This window comes from Paracoccidioides lutzii (assembly GCF_000150705.2).
Source record: "Paracoccidioides lutzii Pb01 unplaced genomic scaffold supercont2.2, whole genome shotgun sequence".
Classification (NCBI taxonomy): domain Eukaryota; kingdom Fungi; phylum Ascomycota; class Eurotiomycetes; order Onygenales; family Ajellomycetaceae; genus Paracoccidioides; species Paracoccidioides lutzii.
In genome coordinates this window covers 1,933,798-1,956,338 of record NW_015440948.1, presented here as the reverse complement: position 1 = coordinate 1,956,338, position 22,541 = coordinate 1,933,798, and the positions used below count along the sequence as shown (strand labels likewise).

The 22,541-nt window shown below is 48.4% G+C and overlaps 6 protein-coding genes across 6 annotated transcripts; 4 read left to right on the top strand and 2 right to left on the bottom strand.

Annotated features, from left to right (window-relative positions):
* Positions 1–288: 288 nt before the first annotated feature.
* PAAG_01261 (ubiquitin carboxyl-terminal hydrolase) lies at positions 289–3,761 on the bottom strand (the record flags this gene model as incomplete). The annotated part of the gene is made up of 3 exons (XM_015844288.1): positions 289–3,276; positions 3,345–3,545; positions 3,633–3,761. 3 exons carry the CDS (start codon positions 3,759–3,761, stop codon positions 289–291), a joined length of 3,318 nt encoding a protein of 1,105 aa, XP_015701069.1.
* A 1,129-nt stretch (positions 3,762–4,890) lies between these two features.
* On the top strand, positions 4,891–7,418 carry PAAG_01260 (vacuolar protein sorting-associated protein; the record flags this gene model as incomplete). The annotated part of the gene is made up of 5 exons (XM_015844287.1): positions 4,891–4,958; positions 5,026–5,158; positions 5,241–5,525; positions 5,590–6,370; positions 6,421–7,418. The coding sequence occupies 5 exons, from the start codon at positions 4,891–4,893 to the stop codon at positions 7,416–7,418; spliced, it is 2,265 nt and encodes a 754-aa protein (XP_015701068.1).
* Positions 7,419–8,261: 843 nt separating this feature from the next.
* On the top strand, positions 8,262–8,660 carry PAAG_01259 (hypothetical protein; the record flags this gene model as incomplete). The annotated part of the gene is made up of 2 exons (XM_002797354.2): positions 8,262–8,405; positions 8,517–8,660. The coding sequence occupies 2 exons, from the start codon at positions 8,262–8,264 to the stop codon at positions 8,658–8,660; spliced, it is 288 nt and encodes a 95-aa protein (XP_002797400.2).
* Positions 8,661–8,809: 149 nt separating this feature from the next.
* Positions 8,810–10,819, top strand: PAAG_01258 (hypothetical protein; the record flags this gene model as incomplete). The annotated part of the gene is made up of 1 exon (XM_002797353.2): positions 8,810–10,819. One exon carries the CDS (start codon positions 8,810–8,812, stop codon positions 10,817–10,819), a length of 2,010 nt encoding a protein of 669 aa, XP_002797399.1.
* A 1,515-nt stretch (positions 10,820–12,334) lies between these two features.
* Positions 12,335–13,764, top strand: PAAG_01257 (hypothetical protein; the record flags this gene model as incomplete). The annotated part of the gene is made up of 2 exons (XM_002797352.2): positions 12,335–13,053; positions 13,161–13,764. The coding sequence occupies 2 exons, from the start codon at positions 12,335–12,337 to the stop codon at positions 13,762–13,764; spliced, it is 1,323 nt and encodes a 440-aa protein (XP_002797398.1).
* A 486-nt stretch (positions 13,765–14,250) lies between these two features.
* Positions 14,251–19,452, bottom strand: PAAG_01256 (BTB domain and ankyrin repeat protein; the record flags this gene model as incomplete). The annotated part of the gene is made up of 3 exons (XM_015844286.1): positions 14,251–16,105; positions 16,171–16,288; positions 16,341–19,452. 3 exons carry the CDS (start codon positions 19,450–19,452, stop codon positions 14,251–14,253), a joined length of 5,085 nt encoding a protein of 1,694 aa, XP_015701067.1.
* Positions 19,453–22,541: the final 3,089 nt, after the last annotated feature.

The window sequence follows — 22,541 nt, the reverse complement described above, 5'->3', positions numbered from 1 at the left end:
AATTTGGCTTTGAACCTCAAAGGTTGAATTGACCAAGGAAGCCCAAAGAAAGAGTGGCATAGAATACGGGTGGCCCAGGTTCTTAATCCGCATATCAAAACAGGTCTGGGAATCACACAAACTGGAATACAAACCAGGAAGAAAAAAGAGTAAAAAAATTACAAAAATATGACAATGCAATCTCATTCATTTCTCCTATCCTACCTTTCCCAATTCACACACACACACACAAAGCGAGAAGGCAAGCAAGAAAAAATATGAAACAAAATCGCGAATGAAGAATCATGTCTAGCTCGTTAGAACTCGCTCATAAAACACCAGATACGCCTGATCATTCTGCAGGCCATCAGCCGGTCTTAATCCCACAGGATTGAAATCAGTTACTCGCTGATCGTCAAACTTACGCCAGCATCCACGTCGGTCGTCTCTAACAAGGGACACATAGTGTCCTTCGGTGCTTGAAGAGCCGATATGGCGGACAATGCCATAGGCGTTATAGATGTAGGGAGGGGTAGTTGAAAAAGCTGAGTTCGACATATTAGTACTCGTGGTCTCATCAGCGTTGCTATCGGGGGATGGAGAGCGGTCCGGCCGCACCATAAAGGGAGTGAGATCTAGGCCGGTGATGGGGAAGCTGATTGGGGTGTTTATTTTGCGTGTTTGCTGGAAGCGGGAGAGGGAGAAGCGTTTGAAGTGAATGACGAGGAGGCGCGGGGCACGTGTGAGGATGATTTGTTTCGTGGCTTCGCGTTCGCGACGGCAGTAGGGGCATTTCCAGACCTCGTCGCCGCTCAGCATTTCCTCCTGACAGTAGCTGGTGAAGCAGTTGTACAGGTCACCTCTACCGGATTTGGGGGATGAGGGAATCTCTACGCTGATGCTGAAAAAGGCTTCGTAGGTGGTTGAGGTGCGACTGCAGGTTTTACAACGCAGTCTGCTGGCGTGTTGGCCGGCGAATAGTGAGGAAATGTATGAGTATTCGCGGTGGCAGTAGCGGTTCCATTCGATTGTGGAAACTTGTTCGATTGGCATTTGTTCGCGACGCAGTTCTTGTTCAGTCGTCAGCGGGCGGAGCGGTGTTCGGTCCCAGTTTATATTCAGGTCTTCATGGAGGCAGTCGAGAAGTACGTCAAAGAATTCTTTCGCATCCTGCTGTCTGCTACCGGCCCATTCAGGGTTTAATCGCCCGATAAAATTCCGAAACGAGGTCGGGCGGATGACCTCAACATCGTTTTTCCATAATGATCGTACGAGGTTCGCGAATAGGCCGGGCAGAATGCCCTGTGAACCTTTCCAGTTTTTCTGGACTTGAGTATGGTACCGGTTGTCAATGAAGAACTTGGTTAGCTGAGTAGTGGCGCTCAAGCACTGGATTATGGAGTTCATATAACACGTCGATCCCATATTGACGAGGCCGGTGCGTGGTAGTTTCATGCGGTCAATTGGTGAACTAGCAGCGTACAGCGCAGTTTTGGACGCCGATGATTGACGGGCCAGAGGAAGTTGAACATTTCTGCCCTCAGAGACACCACTGTAGATAGGTCGAGGAACCGCTGGAGTTGGACGAGAAAGAGACAGAGGTAGTGGTAGAGTGTCAGTTAAGGGAACTTCGGAGATACTTCCAGGCACTATGCCCATCATAGACTGCCGTATATCATGAGGTTCAGGGAATCTTCTGAAGAAATCATCATAATCATGTACGAAGGGACTATGCGGCTTTTGTTCGTCAATGTTTTCAGGTTCCTCAGTGATAGTCCCATCCTCCGTGGTATAGGTGGAGGGGTCGATCTCCTCATTTTTGGCTTTCTCAAGCCATACTCGCTCTTCCTCGGAATTGAGTGGTGTATAGTCTCGCAATCTGCGTTTCCTCACCTCCCAGCTGGAATTGGCACTTGCAGTAGGGGCGCGTCTTAGGGGTCGAGGAGCGGCCTGGGATCGACCACGAGCGTGGATTGAACTCATGACAGCTGCAGTTTGAGAAGTGGCTAATGAGTGAGGCCCAAGCAGATCGACCCATGCGTCGAGGCCGCCAATTAAAAGAGCTGGTTGTCGGCCCTCTTTAAGTGGTTTATACACATTGAATTCGTACAAGGTGTCATATAAGGCCCTTAGATGTGGTCTGCTGCTCCCCGCAGGAGAACCAACAAGGTAAGACGCTTCCCGTGTGTTTTGATCGTAGTACACAACCAAGTCAAACTCGTTACGTCTGCTGAAAAGGGATTGTTCTCCGTCCGGAGACAGAATAAGTCGATCTTCGAGTTCTTCGGCGGACACATTCTCTTTAAGCGCAACTGGCTCTATACAGAGAATGGACTTGGAGTATATGTGGCCACCGTCAAAGCGGTCGCGGGGACGGACATCGACGAGTAGTATTTCGTATTTCTGGAGATATTCATATAGCTTTTCTGGTTGTATGGTGGGTTGTGATGGAATGTCGACGGAGCGGCTTGGTGCATCTGCCTTGTAGTACGCGCCATTTGGAGTCTGAGACCGACTTAAATTACCTGCGTTGACAAATACACTGGGTTTGCCGTTGGGTCCATTCAAAGCTGACACGGGAAAAGACGAAGCAGTGCGGCCATTATCAGTTGCAGTCCTGGGCGGGTTTGGAGGAGGTTGTGAAAGAACTGTCCAGGCTGGGCTGTAGGCCGGACTTGGGACGCGGGGGAGTGAAGTATCTGGTGGATTCAAGGGAGCTTTTGGTGGAATGGTAGGGACCCCTTGAGATGGGTTCATCTCACGGGGACCAAGAGGCCTCGAGTTTGGGTGGCTTAGCGTTGTCATGCTGTTGCTTCGCGATCCTGGGCGTTCCACAGGAGAAGATGTGGAAGACGTGGTGAGAGGGTCACCGTTCTGTTCAGAAGACATTGAGTTTCGATTTTGACGCGACTTTCTCAATTCCGCAAATCTTTGGGCAAGAGGATCTGTAACACTTGACGTCGAACCAACTGGTTTTCGAGAAGGAATCTCTGATTTAGATCTGGGGTCGGGCTTTTGCTGACCTATGGACAGACTTGGTGGCATAAGGGAGTTGGGTGGCTTCGCTTGGAAACTGGTGGGACTGGACATGCGAAGTGTTGGTCCGTTTGGCGTTTGTGTGTGGTAGTAAGCTGTGGGAGATGAGCTATCAATGGTTTCCGGGTCTATGGGAGGTGTATGACATTGTGTTCTCGGCAGTGATGAGGTGGTTTGTTGATTGTTATTGTTTAGGGATTTTTTGTCTTGATCAATTTTCTGCTTCACGCTCACCATTGCCTCATCTTGTGATCGGACAGACTACAAACATCAGCATCTATTTTGCAGACACTGGCATCCCAGACTCCTCATGCCCTCTTTGAACTTACAGCCATTAGCTTTATAAAGCGGTCATTCCACCCAGGATGTTGTCTCTTCATGTATTCATAATCTGGATGTTTTGGAATGGTGTTGACGGTGATCTCTGAAGCGCGAAGATAATTATTGAAAGCCACAACTAGCTGGCCTTTCCCAAGAGATATCCTTGAACTCTGGATGCAATTTTCTGATATACGGAGGAGTTCATTCAGCTGGATGATCGGATTGTCAGCCGCAGGTTCATCCGGATAGATCTCCCACTTCATTACCCAACCGCCATTCCATTAGGCACAACTTACAGATGCCCCTTCATCAATATTTAAAGACGCAGCCATATTACCAAATCCATAAGCAGGTTCCGAGCCAGGGTAAGGACCCTCGTTACTTCGATAGGGAAGCTCCCCGTGGAAATTGTCCTGTCCCCACATGATGCTGGTGCTTCGGGGAACGGTTGAGAGTGTTTCCTAGCCAGTTCCCGGAGCATGGGAGGCCACACGGCATTAGATATATTACAGTATCCGCCTATAACTACAGCAGAGTCGCATTCTCGGGAAGGTTGACGTTTAGGGAGATTGGACAGCGGTGGACTGTGCAAAAACGGTTCGTGGTGAGAGACGCCCGCAGCAACTGGGAAGAATTCCCTTTCTCCAAAAGTGAGAGAGTCAGAGAGAGTCAGAGCAGAGTCAGAGCAGAGGGAGAGCAGAGGCAGAGCAGAGGCAGAAGAGGCGCAAAGCGACGGGGGGATAGCGATCGGAATGGGCTAAACGACTGTAGTTAAAATCTGTTTGATGGGAATGTAAAGGTATCCAGACATATAGCGAGGCCTTGTTGAATGGGTTCTTGTCAGATGCAGACAAACATGTACATACCTACCTTTAGAAAAAGATCTTGGGAGGGAAGCAGGAGGTAATTTATAGCGTTTTGGCTGGACTCTGACCATACGGTGACAAAACGGTTACATACCATCAAGGATGGCTTAGCAACTGCGTGTTTGCAAGCGGTTGGCAATATCGTATCACAGGTACAAGTATTTGCGTATATGGTACAGTACAGTACAGTACGGTACAGTACAAGTGCAAGTTATGACAACTCCCTTTCTCAAGGCAGCGGCGAAAAGAGCGTCAACTGAACAAAGCTGACATCAACTGCCACAAGTCAGTAACTACCTATAACTAAACATAAATAACCCCATATCAGAAACAAACCCCCTTTCAATGTCAAAATAATCACACTGATGTCCAAGACCACCGCCTTGACCGACCTAATCACACCACTTAGTTTCACATTACACACAGGTCAGTTCAGAGCGGAAAGTTCATCTGGAAGTTCTGCTCATATCCTGAACGACGTCACTCCAAAACCCTCCGTTTGAGCTTACGCTTTCCCGACGGATCTCACTATCCCGGCCCACAACTCGTTGCGTTCTCGTTCTGCCTATCAACATCATCACGCACCGCGATAGTTTTCCACCCTCTACCGCCGTCCATTGCCATCTACCACCATCCACCGCCTCCTGGAGAGCTTCTGCAGTTACAATTTCAATAGACTACCGCCATCATGGCGGGCTGGTTTAGCTCTACCTCTCCGTTCGATGAACAGGTAGAAAAGGCAACTTCCTCCTCTCTGTATGTACCCTAATCTCCGGCTGATTCTTTATATTATGATGACGGAGCCTGCTAACATAAGCAAAAGAGAGGATATTGCAGCAAACCTGGAAATTTCAGATATCATCCGCTCAAAACGTGTACAGCCTAGAGATGCTATGCGATCGCTGAAAAGAAGGTTGGAGAGCAGGAACCCGAATATACAGCTAGCAACTCTAAAGGTTCGATCGATATCTTGAATTTCCCTAACCCACTTTTTCCCAGTGTGTTTTACCTTTGTGCTTACCTCCAATCGATTGCCAGTTGACGGATACATGTGTCAAAAATGGAGGGAAACATTTTCTCGCGGAAATCGCCTCTCGTGAATTCATGGATAATCTCGTTTCGTTGCTTAGAGCTTCCGGACCTGCGACTCTGAATGGCGAAGTGAAGATGAAAATACTAGAGGTCATTCAGACATGGGCGTTGGCTACTCAAACACGAAGTGACTTATCGTACATTGGAGAAACCTATCGGGGTCTGCAGAGGGAAGGTTATCAGTTTCCACCGAAAACTGACATTGCAAGCAGCATGCTTGACAGCAGCGCTGTAAGTGTACAACCCCTTGGGCGATTAGGATTCTATGGATGTATCTCTTCTAACCAACCCAAAGCCTCCCGAATGGATAGATTCGGATGTCTGTATGCGATGTCGAACTGCTTTTACATTCACGAATCGGAAACATCACTGCAGGAACTGCGGTAATGTCTTTGATGCGCAATGTTCAAGCAAAACCATTCCCCTTCCCCATTTGGGTATCATGCAGGCTGTAAGAGTCGATGACGGATGCTACGCCAAATTAACATCTAAATCTTTCAATCCCTCGAATTTATCAAACCAATCCGGGAATCATAAATCTGGCTCCAGTTTCAGGCCCCTTTCTCCTCCAATGGAACCCCGTAGTGCCAGAGCTGAGTCAGACTTTGATGAGGACCTCAAGCGTGCGCTTCAGATGAGCCTTGAGGACGTAAAGCCTCACGATGGTGCTGGATATGTTCCCCAACCCAAGCCCGCTGTAACGGAGCCAAAGATGGCTGGATCGAACGGGGTTTCTAAAGACGAAGATGAGGATCAAGATCTGCGAGCTGCCATCGAGGCGTCATTGAGGGACATGGAAGAACAGAAGAAAAAACACGCAGCAACTTTAAAGAGCACGACCGCTGCAAATTCATCCACACCTGCAGTCACAGCTGCTCTCATGCCAAAGAAAGACTATGAGCTTAGCGCAGTGGAAGCGGAAAATATTAATTTATTCGCGACGCTTGTTGATCGGTTGCAACACCAGCCACCAGGTACGATCCTTCGAGAACCACAAATTCAGGAACTGTATGAAAGCATAGGCGCTCTAAGACCGAAATTGGCACGTACTTATGGGGAAACAATGAGTAAACACGGTACGTCGGTTGAATGCCCCATCTGCAAGCCTCGTTCTAATTTAACCTAGATACCCTTCTTGATCTTCATGCCAAGTTATCAACGGTTGTACGGTACTACGATCGCATGCTCGAAGACCGTTTATCCAACACATACGCACAACATGCCCTAGGCGCTTACAAGTATCTACCACCTAGCCAGCCTGCTTCAACTGCGTATCCATCCATCCCACCGAATCTTACCGATGCCAGGGGAGGTGCGGAGAACTTTTACTTTGGCTCAGCGCCTATAGAAAAAGCCGTTCCTCTTAGCCAATATCGTCCTCGTGAGCGTCAATCGTCAGTGAGCTCCGGGTATGATCCGCATTCAGGTGTTCCTCACTCACAAATAACGCCTTTTAATCCCCCGCAAAATGATCGATGGGACCGTCAGAACGAATACCAACCGTACACCTCTCCGCCACCTACAAATCCCGTAGTTCAATACCAGAACCATTCCATGCCTCAGGGACACCCTGTGCAGCCTGGACAAGCCGAAATTAGCGGCCAACCTGGGCCTGCTGGTTACTATTTCGCGCAACCGGTCACTCTTCCGGTCGGCCAGGAGCCCCCAACAGCTCCAGGGCAATACGTTCCTGGATCCGATCACCCGTATCAACCCTCATCTCCCATAATGCGAAAAGACTCTCAATTCCAGCCATCGCAAACAGTCCCACAAGCGAACCCGCCGCACCAAAGCCTCCCCCCATCACAGGACGTCCCTCCCCCCGCACAATTCCATCCTCAGCTCCAAGCAACCCAGTCCCAGCCCCAGGCCCAGTCCTATGAAACTCCTACGCAAAGCATAGCTCAATTGTCCAATCCCTACAATAATTGGCCCCAACCTGAACCGGGAACGAATCCGCAATACATGCCACCGGTTGCAAATGAATCGTATATCACCGTTGTCCCCGTGTCTACAGATGGGGACCCGTCGTACCTATCCCAACAGCCGCCGCAGCAGATACAACAGCAACAGCAGCAAGTTACCCCAAAGCCGGTTGAAGAGCCCAAATTGATTGACCTGTGAGACACATGCGGCGTTGGCTGTACTTTTAACCCATTGTTTCGCCCCCTTTCTCCATCACTATTTCCCCCCCCTTTTTCTTGATACCCAATGTGGTTTCCCCCGCTGCCTTCCGCGATATGGTTAGCCAAATGTGAATTACCATTTTCCATGCACAAGTTAATATCTCCTGTGCTTCCCATTTGCCCTGAAGCTTATGCTCTTTCTGCTGTTGTCTCCTTTTTGCGCTTATGGGTTTCCTTTGAGATGTGGCAAAATGCAATGTTTTCTCCCTTTTTTTTTTTTTTTTTTTTTTTTTTTTTTTTTTTTTTTTTTTTCTTTTTTCCTTTTCTTTTTCTGTTGGTTGGTATTGTAAGTATGTGTGTATGGCATGGTTTGGCTATTGGATGTATTGATTGAATAAAAAGGGTATACTAAGATAGTCTTGTTGTTGAGCTGGTTCGCTTCCTGGTTTCCTGGTGGCGTGGAGTGTTAAATAGTTGAGAAACATTTAATGGCTCCAGGGCCAATTATGCAATGGCACTAACAGGATTCTAACCTGCCTCAATTATATAGGAAGCAACCCTGTTTTAATACGTTCATAACAAGATTTCTTTAAAAAATATCATTTAAATCATGCGCATACCTCTGCTAAAAGAATTGAATAAGTTAATATTGGGCAATCGGCGTACAGCAGCTGATTGATTCAACTTCATATGGCTACTTTTATTATAGGCATACTTTTCAGGCATCCTTTTAACTAAGTCTTAACTAAGTGTTAATTAAGCTCTTGACTAACTTTCAACTAAGCTTTTCACTGTATCTAGCTAGGCAAACCCCTGGGCCCCTTCCTTGTCACCCCACGTGATGCCCCTCACCGCCTCCCGCTCGCCAGTTCAAACAAGTGAAGTTAAGTTACGGGTGTTGCTTTGTCATGGCATTGGCCTTTTTGACATCAACCTCCAGGTCTGGAATTTGTTGTACTCTTCGGATTATATCCTCCTCTGTCCGGTGAGTTCCAGACCAGTTCCAGCCCAGTCCCAGCCAGACCCTCCCCTTCCAACCATTCCATGTTGTGGTTCGAATTGCTGATAGTGAAATAATAACACGCTGCTACTTAAGAGCCTTTGCGCGGATTGGAGATTGCCCGCTGCTGCACCTGCTGATCGTCTCGGCCATAATTGCACAAATCGCCCCATCACCACCCAATTACTTGCCGTTATAAGCCGTGTCCGTCGCGAGTGGAATATCCAAAAACTTCATTAATCGAGTCTCATTGTCCTACAGCCTATAGCACGACCGAAAGTAACCCGGCTGTGGCGACATTTATGACGCTGGCAGGTTGCCTAGAATAAACGGCTGAGCGTTTGTGCAGCAAATAACCACCCCTGATTCTCCCACCTTGCCGCCCCACCATGCCGTCAAAGAATAGCCTGACGTCCTCAAATAAGCGTTCCGTACCCTTCCAGCAACAAGCCTCACCAGATTCGTCCGTGCCACCGCGAGAGACACCTCAACCCGAAGCTGGCTCCCCGCACCTCCATAACACCAATAAAGCTTCTACTCACAAACCTCACCGGCCACATGTAGTTGTTTCGCACCGACCGCATATGCATGTGCGCAATCTGTCGCTGAAGAACATTAACAGACTTCAGAGACTCGCTGCTGCGCACACTTTGTCAGGGGAAGGTGACACCCAAGTTGGACCTGCGCTGAGACACCACCAACACAAAAAGTCGGCGTCCGCTTCTCCTGCGACGAGCCCGCGTGTTAGCCATCAAAACGTACGCTGGAATGGCTCAATAGTTTCGCTAGCTGGCCACGCCACGAATCCCGCAATACGCAAGAACCTCTCTACTCCCGCGTTGCGGATTGCTTCGGGGATTCTCTTGAAGAAACCCCATGCGATAACAAAGGCGGGAGCAGGAGCAGGAGCAGGCAACAAGGCTGGACAGAAAAAGACTGTTGGTTTTGAGCTTGCGACTTCGGATGACGACGACGACGACGACGACGACGAGTGGGAAGATAACACTAGCTCTTATTCTCCGGAGAGCACAAGACACAATTCGGTGGTCACGAACAAGATGGGCACTGATAATAGTCTTAATTCTACGCTCCCTGCGACAAAATCTCCCCTTACTCAAGTAGAAACCACCGATACTACAGATGAAGCAGATGAGACTCCAGGCCGTCAGCAGACGTCAGGTCGTACTAGCGGCTCCGATCCTGGGGTTTCTCGGGAACCCACTGCACTTGACCAGGACGATATCGCTTCTCGTCTCCTCCATCACCCACATTCTTCCAAAGTTCCTCCTGCCATATCATCCGTCTCAGCTACCGCAACGCCGCCAGCAGCAGTCCGTACTGCCCATCCTCCATCAGCCCTTCCTTCAAGCCATGTCCGCAATTCTGAGCTGTCCGGACAATGGTCAACAGTTGGGAGCAGCTCATCTATTAATCCGCATGGAACGTCATCATCGATCGAAGGAGGTGTATCCAGATTCATCATCAATGGCTCTAATGGCAATGTTGGAGCCACCCCCGATTCTGACCTCAACACCCCATTATCTTTCCACCCTCATTACTACCCCAACACGCCACCGTCTCCGGAGACTACAACAAGTTCCACACGCCCAAGCTCTCGCGGACGCCAACCAGAGCCTCCTTCGCGTACACAGCAGAAACTGTGGCTACAGCGAACTGCGGCTCTTACTACCTCGTTGCCGGATCCTTCTATATCTGGCCCTTCCCCTACAGCGCCATCATCTATATTGGAGCCGGCTTTTATGGCAGCTACACAATCCCGACCATCCAACTCCCGTGCCAGAGATGGCCGCAGGGCAATGATGGGAACGGGTGGAGTCTCAGGAATAAATACGGATCACGAAGCGAAACGAACCCGTAAGACATATGACAAATATACAATGGAATATTCAGTAGTACGCCGTTTCAGAGAGCCTGTCGCAGAGAGCTTCCTTAGACTTGAGAAATTAGCCGGGACCAACGGGAAAACCAATAATACACCTCAAGGCCAATCAACCGGCCCGAACCTCGTCACTAATAACGGGAACATCTCACGTCCCCCTTCATCCTCACGAATCATCGACAGTGACCCCACCGTCAACAGCCAGTTTCTAAGCAAAGTGCCCAAGTCAACCAGCCAGCTACGACTCCGCAGCTCAGAGGATTCAGGCCGCACCGGCGACTCGGATGAACCGGGTGACCGATTCGATATAGAGAATCAACCACAGCGGCATAATTCTGTCGCCGTTGCCCTTGCGGATGGCAATATGTATGAGGTTCAGATTGATGATGATACTGGCGGCGCTGGTGGTGATGGACAGGGCGCATATCGACCCAGTGATGTCGAGCTGCTGATTAGGCGGATGTGGGATAGCCGTGAGCCTGCTGTTGCGGATGATTGATTGGTGGCGGAGTTTCTGCCCTTTTGTCATTTATTCCATTTCGTGTTCCCGCTACACTCTTTCATTTTTAATCAATGTATATTTCACATGAGCGTGACTCGACGATAGCTCCTTTTGCTTACAGCGGCTGTTCTTGGTGTACCCTTGTTTCCTTCCCATTTTTACATGACATGCTACAACCTTCGCGCTCCTTTTCTTATTGAATTTGTACAAGGTGGCGCTCTTTTTTCCCAATTCCGCCTTTTCTGGCTTTCCTATTTCTCGGGAGCTGTTTCTTATTTGCCCAGCCTTGCCTGGCTTGTTTTGGTTTTTATGGCTTTTCACTCTTTATCCTTCCTTGGAATGGTGTTTACCTGGGGAGCTATTATTTCTGAGATGGCACATGAATAAGTTATTACCTCTTATTTATCCTCGTAGGAATGAGATATATATTTATTGTTTAATTATTTGAACATGTGCTATTGAAGAGTTGTTTCATTTCAACAATATACTGTGATCAATAGTATTGTCAATATGCTCAAATCATATCAGGGAAATTATCACTTTAAAGACTTAGTTATATCCATCTGTACTAGTTAGGTCTTCATCAATATAATTTCGTCGAAGCCTCAAATGAATGCACATTCTGCCTGCAAAGTAATTAGTGATTTTTAACACATAATGTTGTCCAGAGAACTGGCAACTGAAATGCATTGAGGATGGATGTACTTAGTGATGCGTTATAAGGTTCAAAGTTTTGTATTTATTTCTTGCTCTCGATCCTATAACAAGTCACCTTCTACTATACTCCGTGATCGCGGATAGGAAGTCAGAGGGGGCAAACAATTCATCAACTGTTAAGAATAGCCGAGGATCGCCGTTTGCATATTGCTGACAGTAAGTAGCATGAAAGATATAAAATAGTCTGGCATCGCAGCGAAACTTCACCCTGCCCCTGAATCAATCCTAGCCCTAACCGGCGACTAACTAGTTGACGAACACCATCCCATGCCCCGCAATGAGGCTCTGTCACTCGAAGATGGACGAATAGGTGGATAGTCTCATGCCTAGATGCAGGCTGCCAACACTCCGCCGAGGACTGTTAAGATGGGCCTAGAATATTTGGTCGCTAAAATGCGGATTGGCAGCCTTGGAAGGGGGCGATAGGCTCGTCCTCCTATAAAGTCGCGAGGGGTGCCTGTTTCTTACCGTTCACACGTCTAAGATATTATACTCATTTTGACGTTATATCCGTCGTGTGTTGATGCTGCGTTGGGATACCTCTATATATATATATATATATTTTGCAGTTTTGCCTTTACGACGAACTTGCGGTTGTTCGGTTAGGATACATTTACGGTATATTCTTAGGCTTCCATATACACTACTATTTCAGGAATTGGGTTGCCTGGAATTTAGTTGGATCACTTACCCGGCTCTCTGTCTACCACAGAGAGCGTTTGCTTTTGAAGAGCATACGTGTTTTGGCGTCCCGGGAGACACCTAACGGTTTTTTTCATCTTCACACAAAAACCAATGGGTCTTCCCAAACCCAACCGTCCGTTCAGGGACGATTCGCCTCTCCCATCTTCGGCCTCGGCCCATTCCCTCCAGACATATCAGGACGTGGAGCCGGAAGATAACCCACCTGCTTACACAGATGATGATACTCTGACAATCCCCCAATCCCGCTCCCCCATACGCACCAACAATCTCTCGTCCGTAGGGCGCCTGGTGAGCCCCTACGAAGTCCCTGGCGGGCGTGTGATATCCTCCTCTCGCGCCAAGAAGACATACACGGTGACCCTCGAGCCGCAATTCTCCCAGAATCCTGAGGCGCTCTGTTCTCTGGTTACATTTCAAGCAGACCGTCCGCCTGTGCCCATTATAGTCGTTAAGGGCACGCATACGGTCACGAACAAGAATTCTGGGTCGAACAAGGGATCCAGCAAGGATACTGTGGTCGATTTTGATTTTCGCATTAACTGCGTCGGCTCTGTGTTGCCGGATGTTGATCAGCTGGGGAATCGGTGTCGGTTTGTGGAGGTTGTGCAAGATAACGATGGAAGGAAGACATACAGGGGAGGTAGATTAAAGAGCAAAGGTGGGAGCAAAAATAAGAAGCAGGACCATGTTGCTGGTTCTGGTACGAACGCAGATCTTGAGGAGGGCCAGGGGTTGACTTCGGGGAGTGACGGACCAGATTTGGAGGAATGGTGCAGACGATTCTGCAATGATAAGGCGGGAGTTAAGTCGTAAGTTTTCCGTTCCCGTTATTTGGCATGATAGAATATCTATGAGAAGCACGGAAGAAAGGGCGTGAAAATACTCCAAATACCCCAAACTAAACGCTCCAAATCAGCTTCACCTTTCACCGCGCTCTGGAAGTCTGGAACCACCCCGTGCTCCACAAGGGCATCACAACCCTAATCCGCTCCCTTAATTACCGCGGTCACATCTGCATAGAAATTCATACACACAACGCCCACTTAACCGTCTACTCACCCTCACTCCTTAACAACCTGCGCACACACAGCCTCGTCTGGTGGGCCTGCGTGCTCCTTCAACTCTGGATAATTACCTGGCCGCTTCTCTGGCTGCTCGAGAAACGCTATGAGCCTATCACAGCCACCTGGTATGCGCGGTATGACGATGAGTATGCCTGTGGGCTTAGTGAGACAGCATGGCTAGAGCTGTTCACCCCTGTTATCAAGAGGTCGGTGTTGGGAAGGGCTCGGGATGGGGAGGTTGTGGGATTAGAGGAGGCCAGGAGTGCAAGGGAGGAAGCGAGTATTGTGGCTAGGGGTGAAGGTCAGAGATTGGAGTCTGAGGCGGAGAGGGAGAGGAGGGAGAGGATGCAGCGGGGCCAGGGGGGTTGGGCAGACTCGTTGGTGGGCGTAGTGAGGGGCGTGGCGGAAGTGGGGATGGAAATTAATCAGGTAACAGGGTGGGGTGGAGATCGTTGACAGTGTAGCGTTTTTTCCTGAGTTGTGAATATGTTTCTGCATCTGTTTTAGTTGGTAAATTCGCTTGCCCGACCCTTGATCCCATTTCCGCTATCCATTGCATGTGTCCACTTTATTTTCGACAATCTGCACGGAGTAGAATTGGTAAGCTGTTCATCCACAATTCCATCCCCACTTACTTTTCAGTGATAAATAAGGCCACAATCATCGCTAATGTGAACTATCACGCCATCAACTTGCTGATCACATCTAGACAAATTGAGATTGTCCTGCGTCATTGTTGGTCAATGAACCCTCATTATATCGTTAACAATATACACTATCCAATATGTCCCCGTTATATATAACTGAATGAAATAATCCACCCGACCAAATTGACAGTAAAAATATAGGCAACAAATATACACAAAAATGGAGATGAAAGAAGGATCGCGTAGCAACACACAGTATGAGTTGAAATTAGGAAAAACAACACCGGCACAGATTCTAGGACGACGACCCTACCCTCTCCTTCTCTTTGCCGTTCCCAAGGCCGCTTCTCGTACCCCCTATAGAGGGCCCATGACCATGACCATGGCCCTGCCAGCGACTACCTCCACGTCCACGATCAGGAAAGGATCTCCTACTATCCTGGTTCGCAGTATTCTGGGTTAGAGAAGCAGAAGGCCCTTTTTCAATGCTCGCCGCCGTGGCTAAGGCATCGGAAATATTTCCTACGCTACCACCACCATACCTTCGTTCCCGGTCAGAGCGGGCTTGACCTGGACTCTTGCTCTTCCCAGGCCCAGACTCAGGTCCACGCCCCGTGGATCTATTTCGATTTCCACCCCCGCCATTTCTATCACAACCTCTCCACCGTCCTTTTCCGCTCCCCACTCCCGTCCTCGTATCCTTTTTCGCCGCCAATTCCGCCCTCTCCGCCTCCTCCCGCACCCGCTTACTTTCCTGATCCCACCATTCCTGAAACTCCTGCTCAAGCTGGATATCCTGCAATTTGTGCTTGGCAGTGACTGATTCGCGGAGCTCATCTTTCTCGCTCTGCTGCTCTTTGAGGATATAGGCAAGAGAGAGTTGGCTGGTAGAGGGGGAGGGTGAGGAGTAAATGTATCGTTGTTGTTGTTGTTGTTGTTGTTGGTCGGGTTTGTTCCGAGGGGTGATATTGTAGGTGAGTGATCGTGGTGTGGGTTGGATTAGCGTTGTTGTGTGGGTTGACATAGCTCCAAGGGAACTCCGTGGGACGAAATCTTTCTTGGTGATGGGGCGGGGTGAGGCTTTGGTTAATGAAGAGGGCACTATTTCAGGGCTTTGTGCATGTTGTTTCTGTTTAGGGGGTGTTGGTGTGCTACTTTGCGGTGACCGGGCGCCTGAAACGGTTTGCCGCAATGTCATCGGTACCTTGGAGGGAGTGCGAGTAGGCACGGAGACATTTTGTGGACAGTGGCTTTCTGTTTGTGTTTTTAGTGATGAATTCGATTTGATGTTGACAGTTTGCCAGGGCGATGCGGGCGTTGATCTAGATGCCTCTTGTTCTGCAAACAATTCCTGCGCTTGCTGATACTGGAGCTTCTTGCGTTCTCTCTGCGAGAGCTTTGATGCAGTGAGTTTACTTGCGGGCACATCCCATCGGGACGATTTATTCAAGCCTGTGCCCGATGAATAGGATCCCAAGGCTTCTGCCATGATATCCTTCAAGCCAGCCTTGGAACCTGAAGGTCCAACAGAACTCCAAGGGGCTCCTATAGACGCTCTTACTTGAGATTTTGCCATAGGTGTAGATGCACCAATTTGAGTCGGCGACGGTGCGTACGTTTCTAATCCGGGATCGTTTGCTTTTTCAACAGCATGCAAGGGATGTCTTCTGGAATCGCCATGATCAAATTTTCCTTGTAATTGCTGGGAAATACCAATCCTGGAAGGGGATTTCCCCTCTGGCTGATCATCAGAGGGCAAATTTTCGTCATCCATTTGGAAAATCAAGTCACCTGTAGATTGTTTCGACTTCAGGACGGTGTTTTCCTCAACATTTGGCTCTGCCCCCCTATACGCTGGTTCAGGCGCGATAGCCTTACGAGCAAGTGGTAAAGATGGAATGCCCTTCTCCACTGAACCCTGGCGGAATTTCCCCTCACGCAATTCGTCCTCGTGCCGACGGGTCCGAAGTCTCATTGAATCAATCCGTCGCTGTCTATCCTGCCCCACGAAGGGGACAATCTCCGGATACCTTTCTGCGACGTAGTCCTCGGAATTCCGACCTCTGGATATCGGCTGGCAATTTAGTTGGTTTGCTCGGCAAACTTCATCGAGTTCACGGAAGAGCTCGTCATCCAGATCGTCAAGAAGTCTAAATGGGGAATAAGCCAACGTATGAGTCGAAATGACACTCACGTAGTGAAATTTGGTACATACCTATTTTCCAGGATGGTTTCAAGATTCAAACAAACATATTCCAACGCAGCTTTCTTGAATGCCGTCACCGAACATGGTGCAACCGCATTTAAGTAGTGGCATGCATTCCGATTGTTAACTGAAGAAGTTAGCACGTCCCCCTCGAGCAGATAGGGACAGAGGATATCTACCAAAACGGCCCAGCAACTTTTGGCATATCTGTGCGAGGCGGTCCAGCATTAACTCATTCGCAACGGCCATAACATCAATAACCAAATCAATCAGGTCTGCCAAATCATTCAACTTAACATGTTCGAAAAGTTCATCATCCGTATCTGCGTATATGTAACGCATTACGAACTTGAAGATGTCATGACTGATGTGCTTCAAATCGATCCGAAGAGGATCTATGGAATCGGGCGAGCCAGCGCGCCTGCCAGCCAACCAGCGGCCACTAGCTCTGCCGTAGAACAAACCATCAAAAAAGGGGCAGCGTTTGCATAAAATCTGGCTGTGGGCTTTCATATCGCCGCCATCAAGTTCAATAATAACATCGGAATTTTCGAAGAAATTAGGATCCTTAAACGCTCGCTCCATATCTAAATTTAAGCGCTTATGCGGTAACGTCATTAACCGCGATGCACGCTCAAGAGCCTGAAGCTCAAGCACCGTAGATATCTTTAAGACTTCAATTCGAACTCGTTTGTAGTCTGCAGCCTGTGATGGCGACTGCCGTGCCAGCGTCCAGACATCATAGATCTCCTCAGTATACAAATAAAGAGCCAAAATGAATATGGATAGAAAATCGACGTCATTGAATTTGATCGTGATATGTCCGTTCTTGTCATACTCAATGCCGAAGACGTCCAGGATGGAATAATAATACGTCTTGCGGAACTCAGAGAATGCTCGCCTCAAAACCGAGCTACGAGCAGCCAGTATAAACTCGTGAACGGGAATTCGTACATCTGAAGATGTCGTGGATACCCAAACGATCGAATTGAGAAAATGGTTGGAGAGAGCAGCGTTGTCCAAGGTAGACTTAATCGCCGACTCAAGGTTGCACGGTTTGATGTATTTGTCCCCGATCATAACATCCATAGACATTGACGTACGGCTGTCAGAATCTCCCTGCTTTAATATACCATCAAACGGCGAAAGGGGCTTTAAATCACGCCATAGCATGCAGGTGTCAACGCAGATTTGCTCTCTTGCCACATTGCACCCACGCTGGACAGCTGCAAAAGCTCCATACGCATTACTCCTAACAGCCACGACGCGGGAAAGGCCCGGAACGCGAACAAATTTGTAATCCTTCAACCGAGTCTCTCCTGAAATTTTACTGTCGGCATCCTTGATCTTTGCAAGTTTCTCCTTCCTCCAGGCGAATCCGGATTCGGTACATATGATGATCGACCCATCTTGACCAACGTCAACATCTCGGACGGCCATGTGGACCTTTTTGATAGACCACACACGAGACGGTTGGGGTAGCGAGTTACGAATCTTGGCTGGGTTGGTTGTAGATGAGGCCGTAGAACTGATATCAGGCTTGCGGCTAACGTTAACTGTATAAACCTCACCAAAACTCGACATGGCACATATAGTATTGCCACCAGATGTAATTTTGGATATGTAATTGGTCGATGAGCCGTATCTGGTCGACATGAAGCTGTCTCTTATGAAGCTCGAGGTCCCGTCGAGCGGAAAAACTATTTTTGAATAACCATAGTGCGTAAAGACCCAGACCTCATGGTTTTCGAGCAGGCAGCTCGTGGCTCGGTCGATGGCTGAAACCATAACAATGGGAGAGCTGAAAAGCGATGCCCCTACTCGTCGAGGAATCGTTTGCGACTCGAGGGAACGGGCATCAGCATCAATAAGGCCTAGCTGGCCTTCGTTTTTACCAAAAGTGTATAAACTTGTGGGGGTAAATACAACGGAATGGATAGATGATGCTGCTGCGCCGATAATGGCTTCTTTCTTGAAAGGGTTGAAGATTTGTCGTGGGATGGTTTGGATAGGAACATCGTTCTTTTTGTTCGTCTGGGGAAGAGTGTAGCCCAGTTGGCCATTTTTATTACTTCCCCATGAGAACACTTCTCCCTGTTCGCTGATGGCGATAGAATGGTCCTGTCCCAAAGCCAAAGCAACGACCTTCTTTCCCGCAAGGCCGCCTCCCTCGATACAAACGAAACTGAACCTTGTATTTTCGTCTCCAGTCCCCAATCTCCCTCCTGGACCAAAACCGCAAATAAACAAATTTGACACTGGGTCATTCGTAAGTATTCCGGTGTGTAGTTTAGACATTACAATTTGTCTGAAGCTAATAGGCCGGGCCCGTACCAAGGTGGGTATCTCGGTCACAGAGTTTATATCAGGATGCACAGCGCTGGGATCCGATCCCGTACGCGCGGCACGAATAGTTTCATACTCGCGGTGGAACGTGTATAGCAAATGGTCCGGACGGGTCAAAGCGATTCGTTCCGGAAATTGGCGATCGCCTTCATCTCCCAGTCCAAGATTCAGATTTTTATTGCTACCAAAAGTGAATACCTCGTCACCACATAAGTTTACTGCAGGTCTTGCTCTGCCTCCCCCAATATCGTGATCAGATTCGGATGCGACAGAAGAATCGGTGGACACGGAATATTTCTCGTCTGATGTGTATTCATGTTCCGAAGACCGGTTGACGATATCACGGGGTAAAATGGTCGCCCCGAAGACATCAAAGGGACTGTTCCCTTCGCGATCCTTGATCTTAATAAGGCCACCGGAGGGATGGTGAACTCCACCAGGCATCCTAAAACCAGTAGCATCGCGAATATCCCTGACAATTAGCGCGTGTGCAATGGTCACATTCCCGGCATATAACGCTCGGTGCAGCGCAGTCCATCCACTCTCCAAATCCTGCGCATATATATCGACGGACGGCACCTCCAGCAACGCAGTCGCAAAGTCAATCGCATGCTCCTTCTGCGACGAGGCTATAAGGTGCAACAACGAGCGACCATATTGGTCCTTGGTATTGACATCAGCACGGGTTAATGCAATTGGCGCATTCCGCGTTGACGAGGAAGGGTGTTTATCCGGCAGCTGCTTTGGGGACGATGAGGTAGGTGGGCGATTCTTCAAGAATGAGCCTGGAGAAACTCCCAGAGTGGCAGTCCCTGTGGATGTGAAAGCGGAAGATGTGGGCGTTGTAGATTTCCAATGTGTACGGGAACTAGAGGCCTCTGCCAGAAACCGCTTGAAGCTTTCGACATCATCTTGGAGAAAATACTGCCAGAGTTTGCTACTCATGTGCCACTGCGTAGGGTGCTGGCAGGATCCCCGAATAGAAGACCCCTTGTTTTCGAATCCCCGGAGCAGGACTGAAAGGTCGCTGTCGTCTCGACGGAGTGTTAGGTGCCTTCGTCTGATCTCAACGCGGTGGAGATATGGAATAGTGCGCGAGGAATGAAGGCGAAGTAGTAGCCAAAATTTGTTCGCCGATAGACGGATGCACGCTTCGATAAATTTACAATGAATTTACCTGCAATTCCGTTTCGTCTCAATAGGAGCGTGTCTCAAGATTTCGCAGCAGAGAAGGTGGCGTTCGGCAAGAGTCCGTGTCTGTCAGCGCAACAAGCAACAATCAATCACTCTGTAGCAAAAAAGAGATTTAACGGAAAAGATCTGAACTGGCGCTAGAGCAGACAAATGTAATTGTGACTGGAGATACAATGTTGGCCTAGGAGTTGAGCGGGGAGGAGACGATGCAGAGGGAAAAGGTGTGAAGTAGGGAGATGATCGTTTTAAGTTGGTCCAATTTGTTGAATATGATGATATTGGGGTTCGGCCAATCACACGATGCGGACAGCACATGAGAACAGGTGAGAGGCTGAAATTGACGGCTAGGCATAAAGTACCAAGCAGCAAGAATATTAGATCTATCTGTGGGATAGTAGTTAATTCATACGAAGAATCTATTATTAACAGCACATATTTTGATGTGTTATCTAGCAACTAGTAAGCAGAGCAGTTGAAAAAAAGTATTCTTCTAGCGTACGGAGTATATGGTTGAATACTCCATATTATATGCTGCCTAGGGAACAACTAGATGTTGATAAAGAGTGGCAGAATGCATGTAGATGGTACACAATATATGAGCAACATTCAATAACTCCATTCAGTAAAAATGTACTAGCCTGTTGACACTGTAATGGGTGGAGCTATTGAAGTGAATATCAATATCCGCAACTTTCATCGTCAAAAAGCTCTATCCGTATCAGCACGGCACTCATTCGTTGCTTGTCCCTCAAAGGCCAAGAGGCTAGGACACTCAATGCTCGCTCGGGATGGTTCAGGCATATTCTGATCCTAGAAGACAATATATCTCAAATCCCTGCTCTACCTCCGAAAAGCATTTACCTGATCGAATAAAATTTTCGAGTAAATCAATGCCCAATGCAAAACATAGCTTGATTTGATTGCCCCCAGCCGTGCGTGGAAAGTCTGCATCTGTAGGCCATTAGCATCTAGGCAGCTGCCTGCACAGAACACTGACCAACAGCAAAATGAGCCATGTCATGGCGCACAGGCAGGCAGGCAGCATTTCGAAAATCGTCGGCAAACTTGTTTGGAAAGAAAACTAGAAGCCTTGTCAGCTTATCAACTTGTCAACTCAAGCAACAATAACCGGTCGTCGGGTATTTAAAACAAGAAGAGGTTTTTTTTTTTTTTTTTTTTTTTTTTTCTGTTACTATCAAATTGTAGGTTGCAATTATGGTTGGCTGTTGATTGAGGCTCAAGCGCATCCGTCAAGCCTTTATCCAGGTCAAGGGAGAGAGTCAAGCAAGAGAAGAAAAGAAAAAGGAGAAGGGAAAAAGGAAGGGAGAGAAAAGAAAAGAAAGGGCCCGTGCCCCCTGGCGCTTCCAAGGTTGGCTCGCAAGCGATCTTTGATCATTGAGGTGATACTGACCAGGATCCTAACGATACCAGAAGGCCTTGGTCATATTCGGTTGCCAGAGTTTTGTAGAGTTTGTGGACATGGAATATACCACTTCGTTGGATTTGCCCGGAGCAGAGCATGCATAACAGATTGGGAATCGCTCAGGAGAAAAGGGAATGAAAATATCCTGATTTCTGGATACAGGCCCTCCTCACGGGACCTGTCAGTCAGTCAGGCGGCTGCCGCGGTGGTCGGTGGTAGGTGGTCATTACGGCCAGCCATTTAACGCTCCGTGACTAGTGAAACTAAGGAGAATCCAAGCAGATTTGATGCAGAGGCACGGAATGGGGGAAGCAGGATGACAGGAATCATGAGTTTGCCGTATAAAAAACGCGCACGAATCTCCGAAATGAAATCACTGGTCACTGATCAGTAGACACGTCTGCATCTGCGGGTTTGGATGATGGGTTATTCGTCCGCGGGGGGGTTTTCCCCTTCTCTGATCTTCGTGCCGGAACTGGAAGGTTGCAGGATCGACTGACTGGTTACGTTGTTAAAAAAGAGCTGGGTTTGAACGTGTTGAAACAATCTCGACTCCGGATTTCGAGGACGGGTTGTAGAAATCATTAACCTCAACTTCTCCGATGCCTAACGCCATGCTCCATTCACCACTTCAAAAAAAAAAAAAAAAAGGGGGGGGAGAATAATTATTAGTTCATTCTGAAAGGAGTCCAGGGTTGATAATAATAATAGGGAACACCTGTGTCCTCTGGAGCCAAGAGAAAAAAAAAAAAGTTACCGGAGTTTTTGAGCTAACGACTGCGTGAGGAGGAGTTGCTTCTCCTTACATTTGCCATTTGCGCGGACGCTCAGTCCGAACACGATTTGACATAAGCAGTTAGGGTCCTTGCGGTCAGGTTAATAATATAGACTTCGCAGCGGAGGGCACTTGGGGGGAAAAAAAAAAGTTTCTGTGGTCTGGAGTCTGGAACAGAGCGATGAGGATCTGCAGCTGCAGGTGCTGGTCGCAGGCAGAGAGATGGGGGGACGAATGGGAGGGGCGCCATCCACGCTCTGTCACACCCCAGGGACTGTTTGGGGGAACCGGGGACTACTGTAGCTGATTGGTGTGATGAGCGCCGCGACGGTTTGTTTTTGTGGGCCAAGTCAGTGGCTTGGGATTCATGGGCTGCATGGCGAGGCAGCCAGTGCCAAACGCAGCCTAGACATCTGCCTCGTCTAAATGCAGCGTTTATCGACGGGGTGATTCTGAGGGATTATGTTCTCTGGAGTACGACGCTGATGCGGAAAACTGTTTTGTGATATGTAGCATATAAGGATTGCTGTGTTTGTCGAGAGCAATATCCGGGGAAATATCGATGTAGTTGTGCGGAGGTCGGTGTGGCATTTTGCCTAGATCCGGAGGGATGTTTCGTCACTATTTTAATTATTTTTTTTT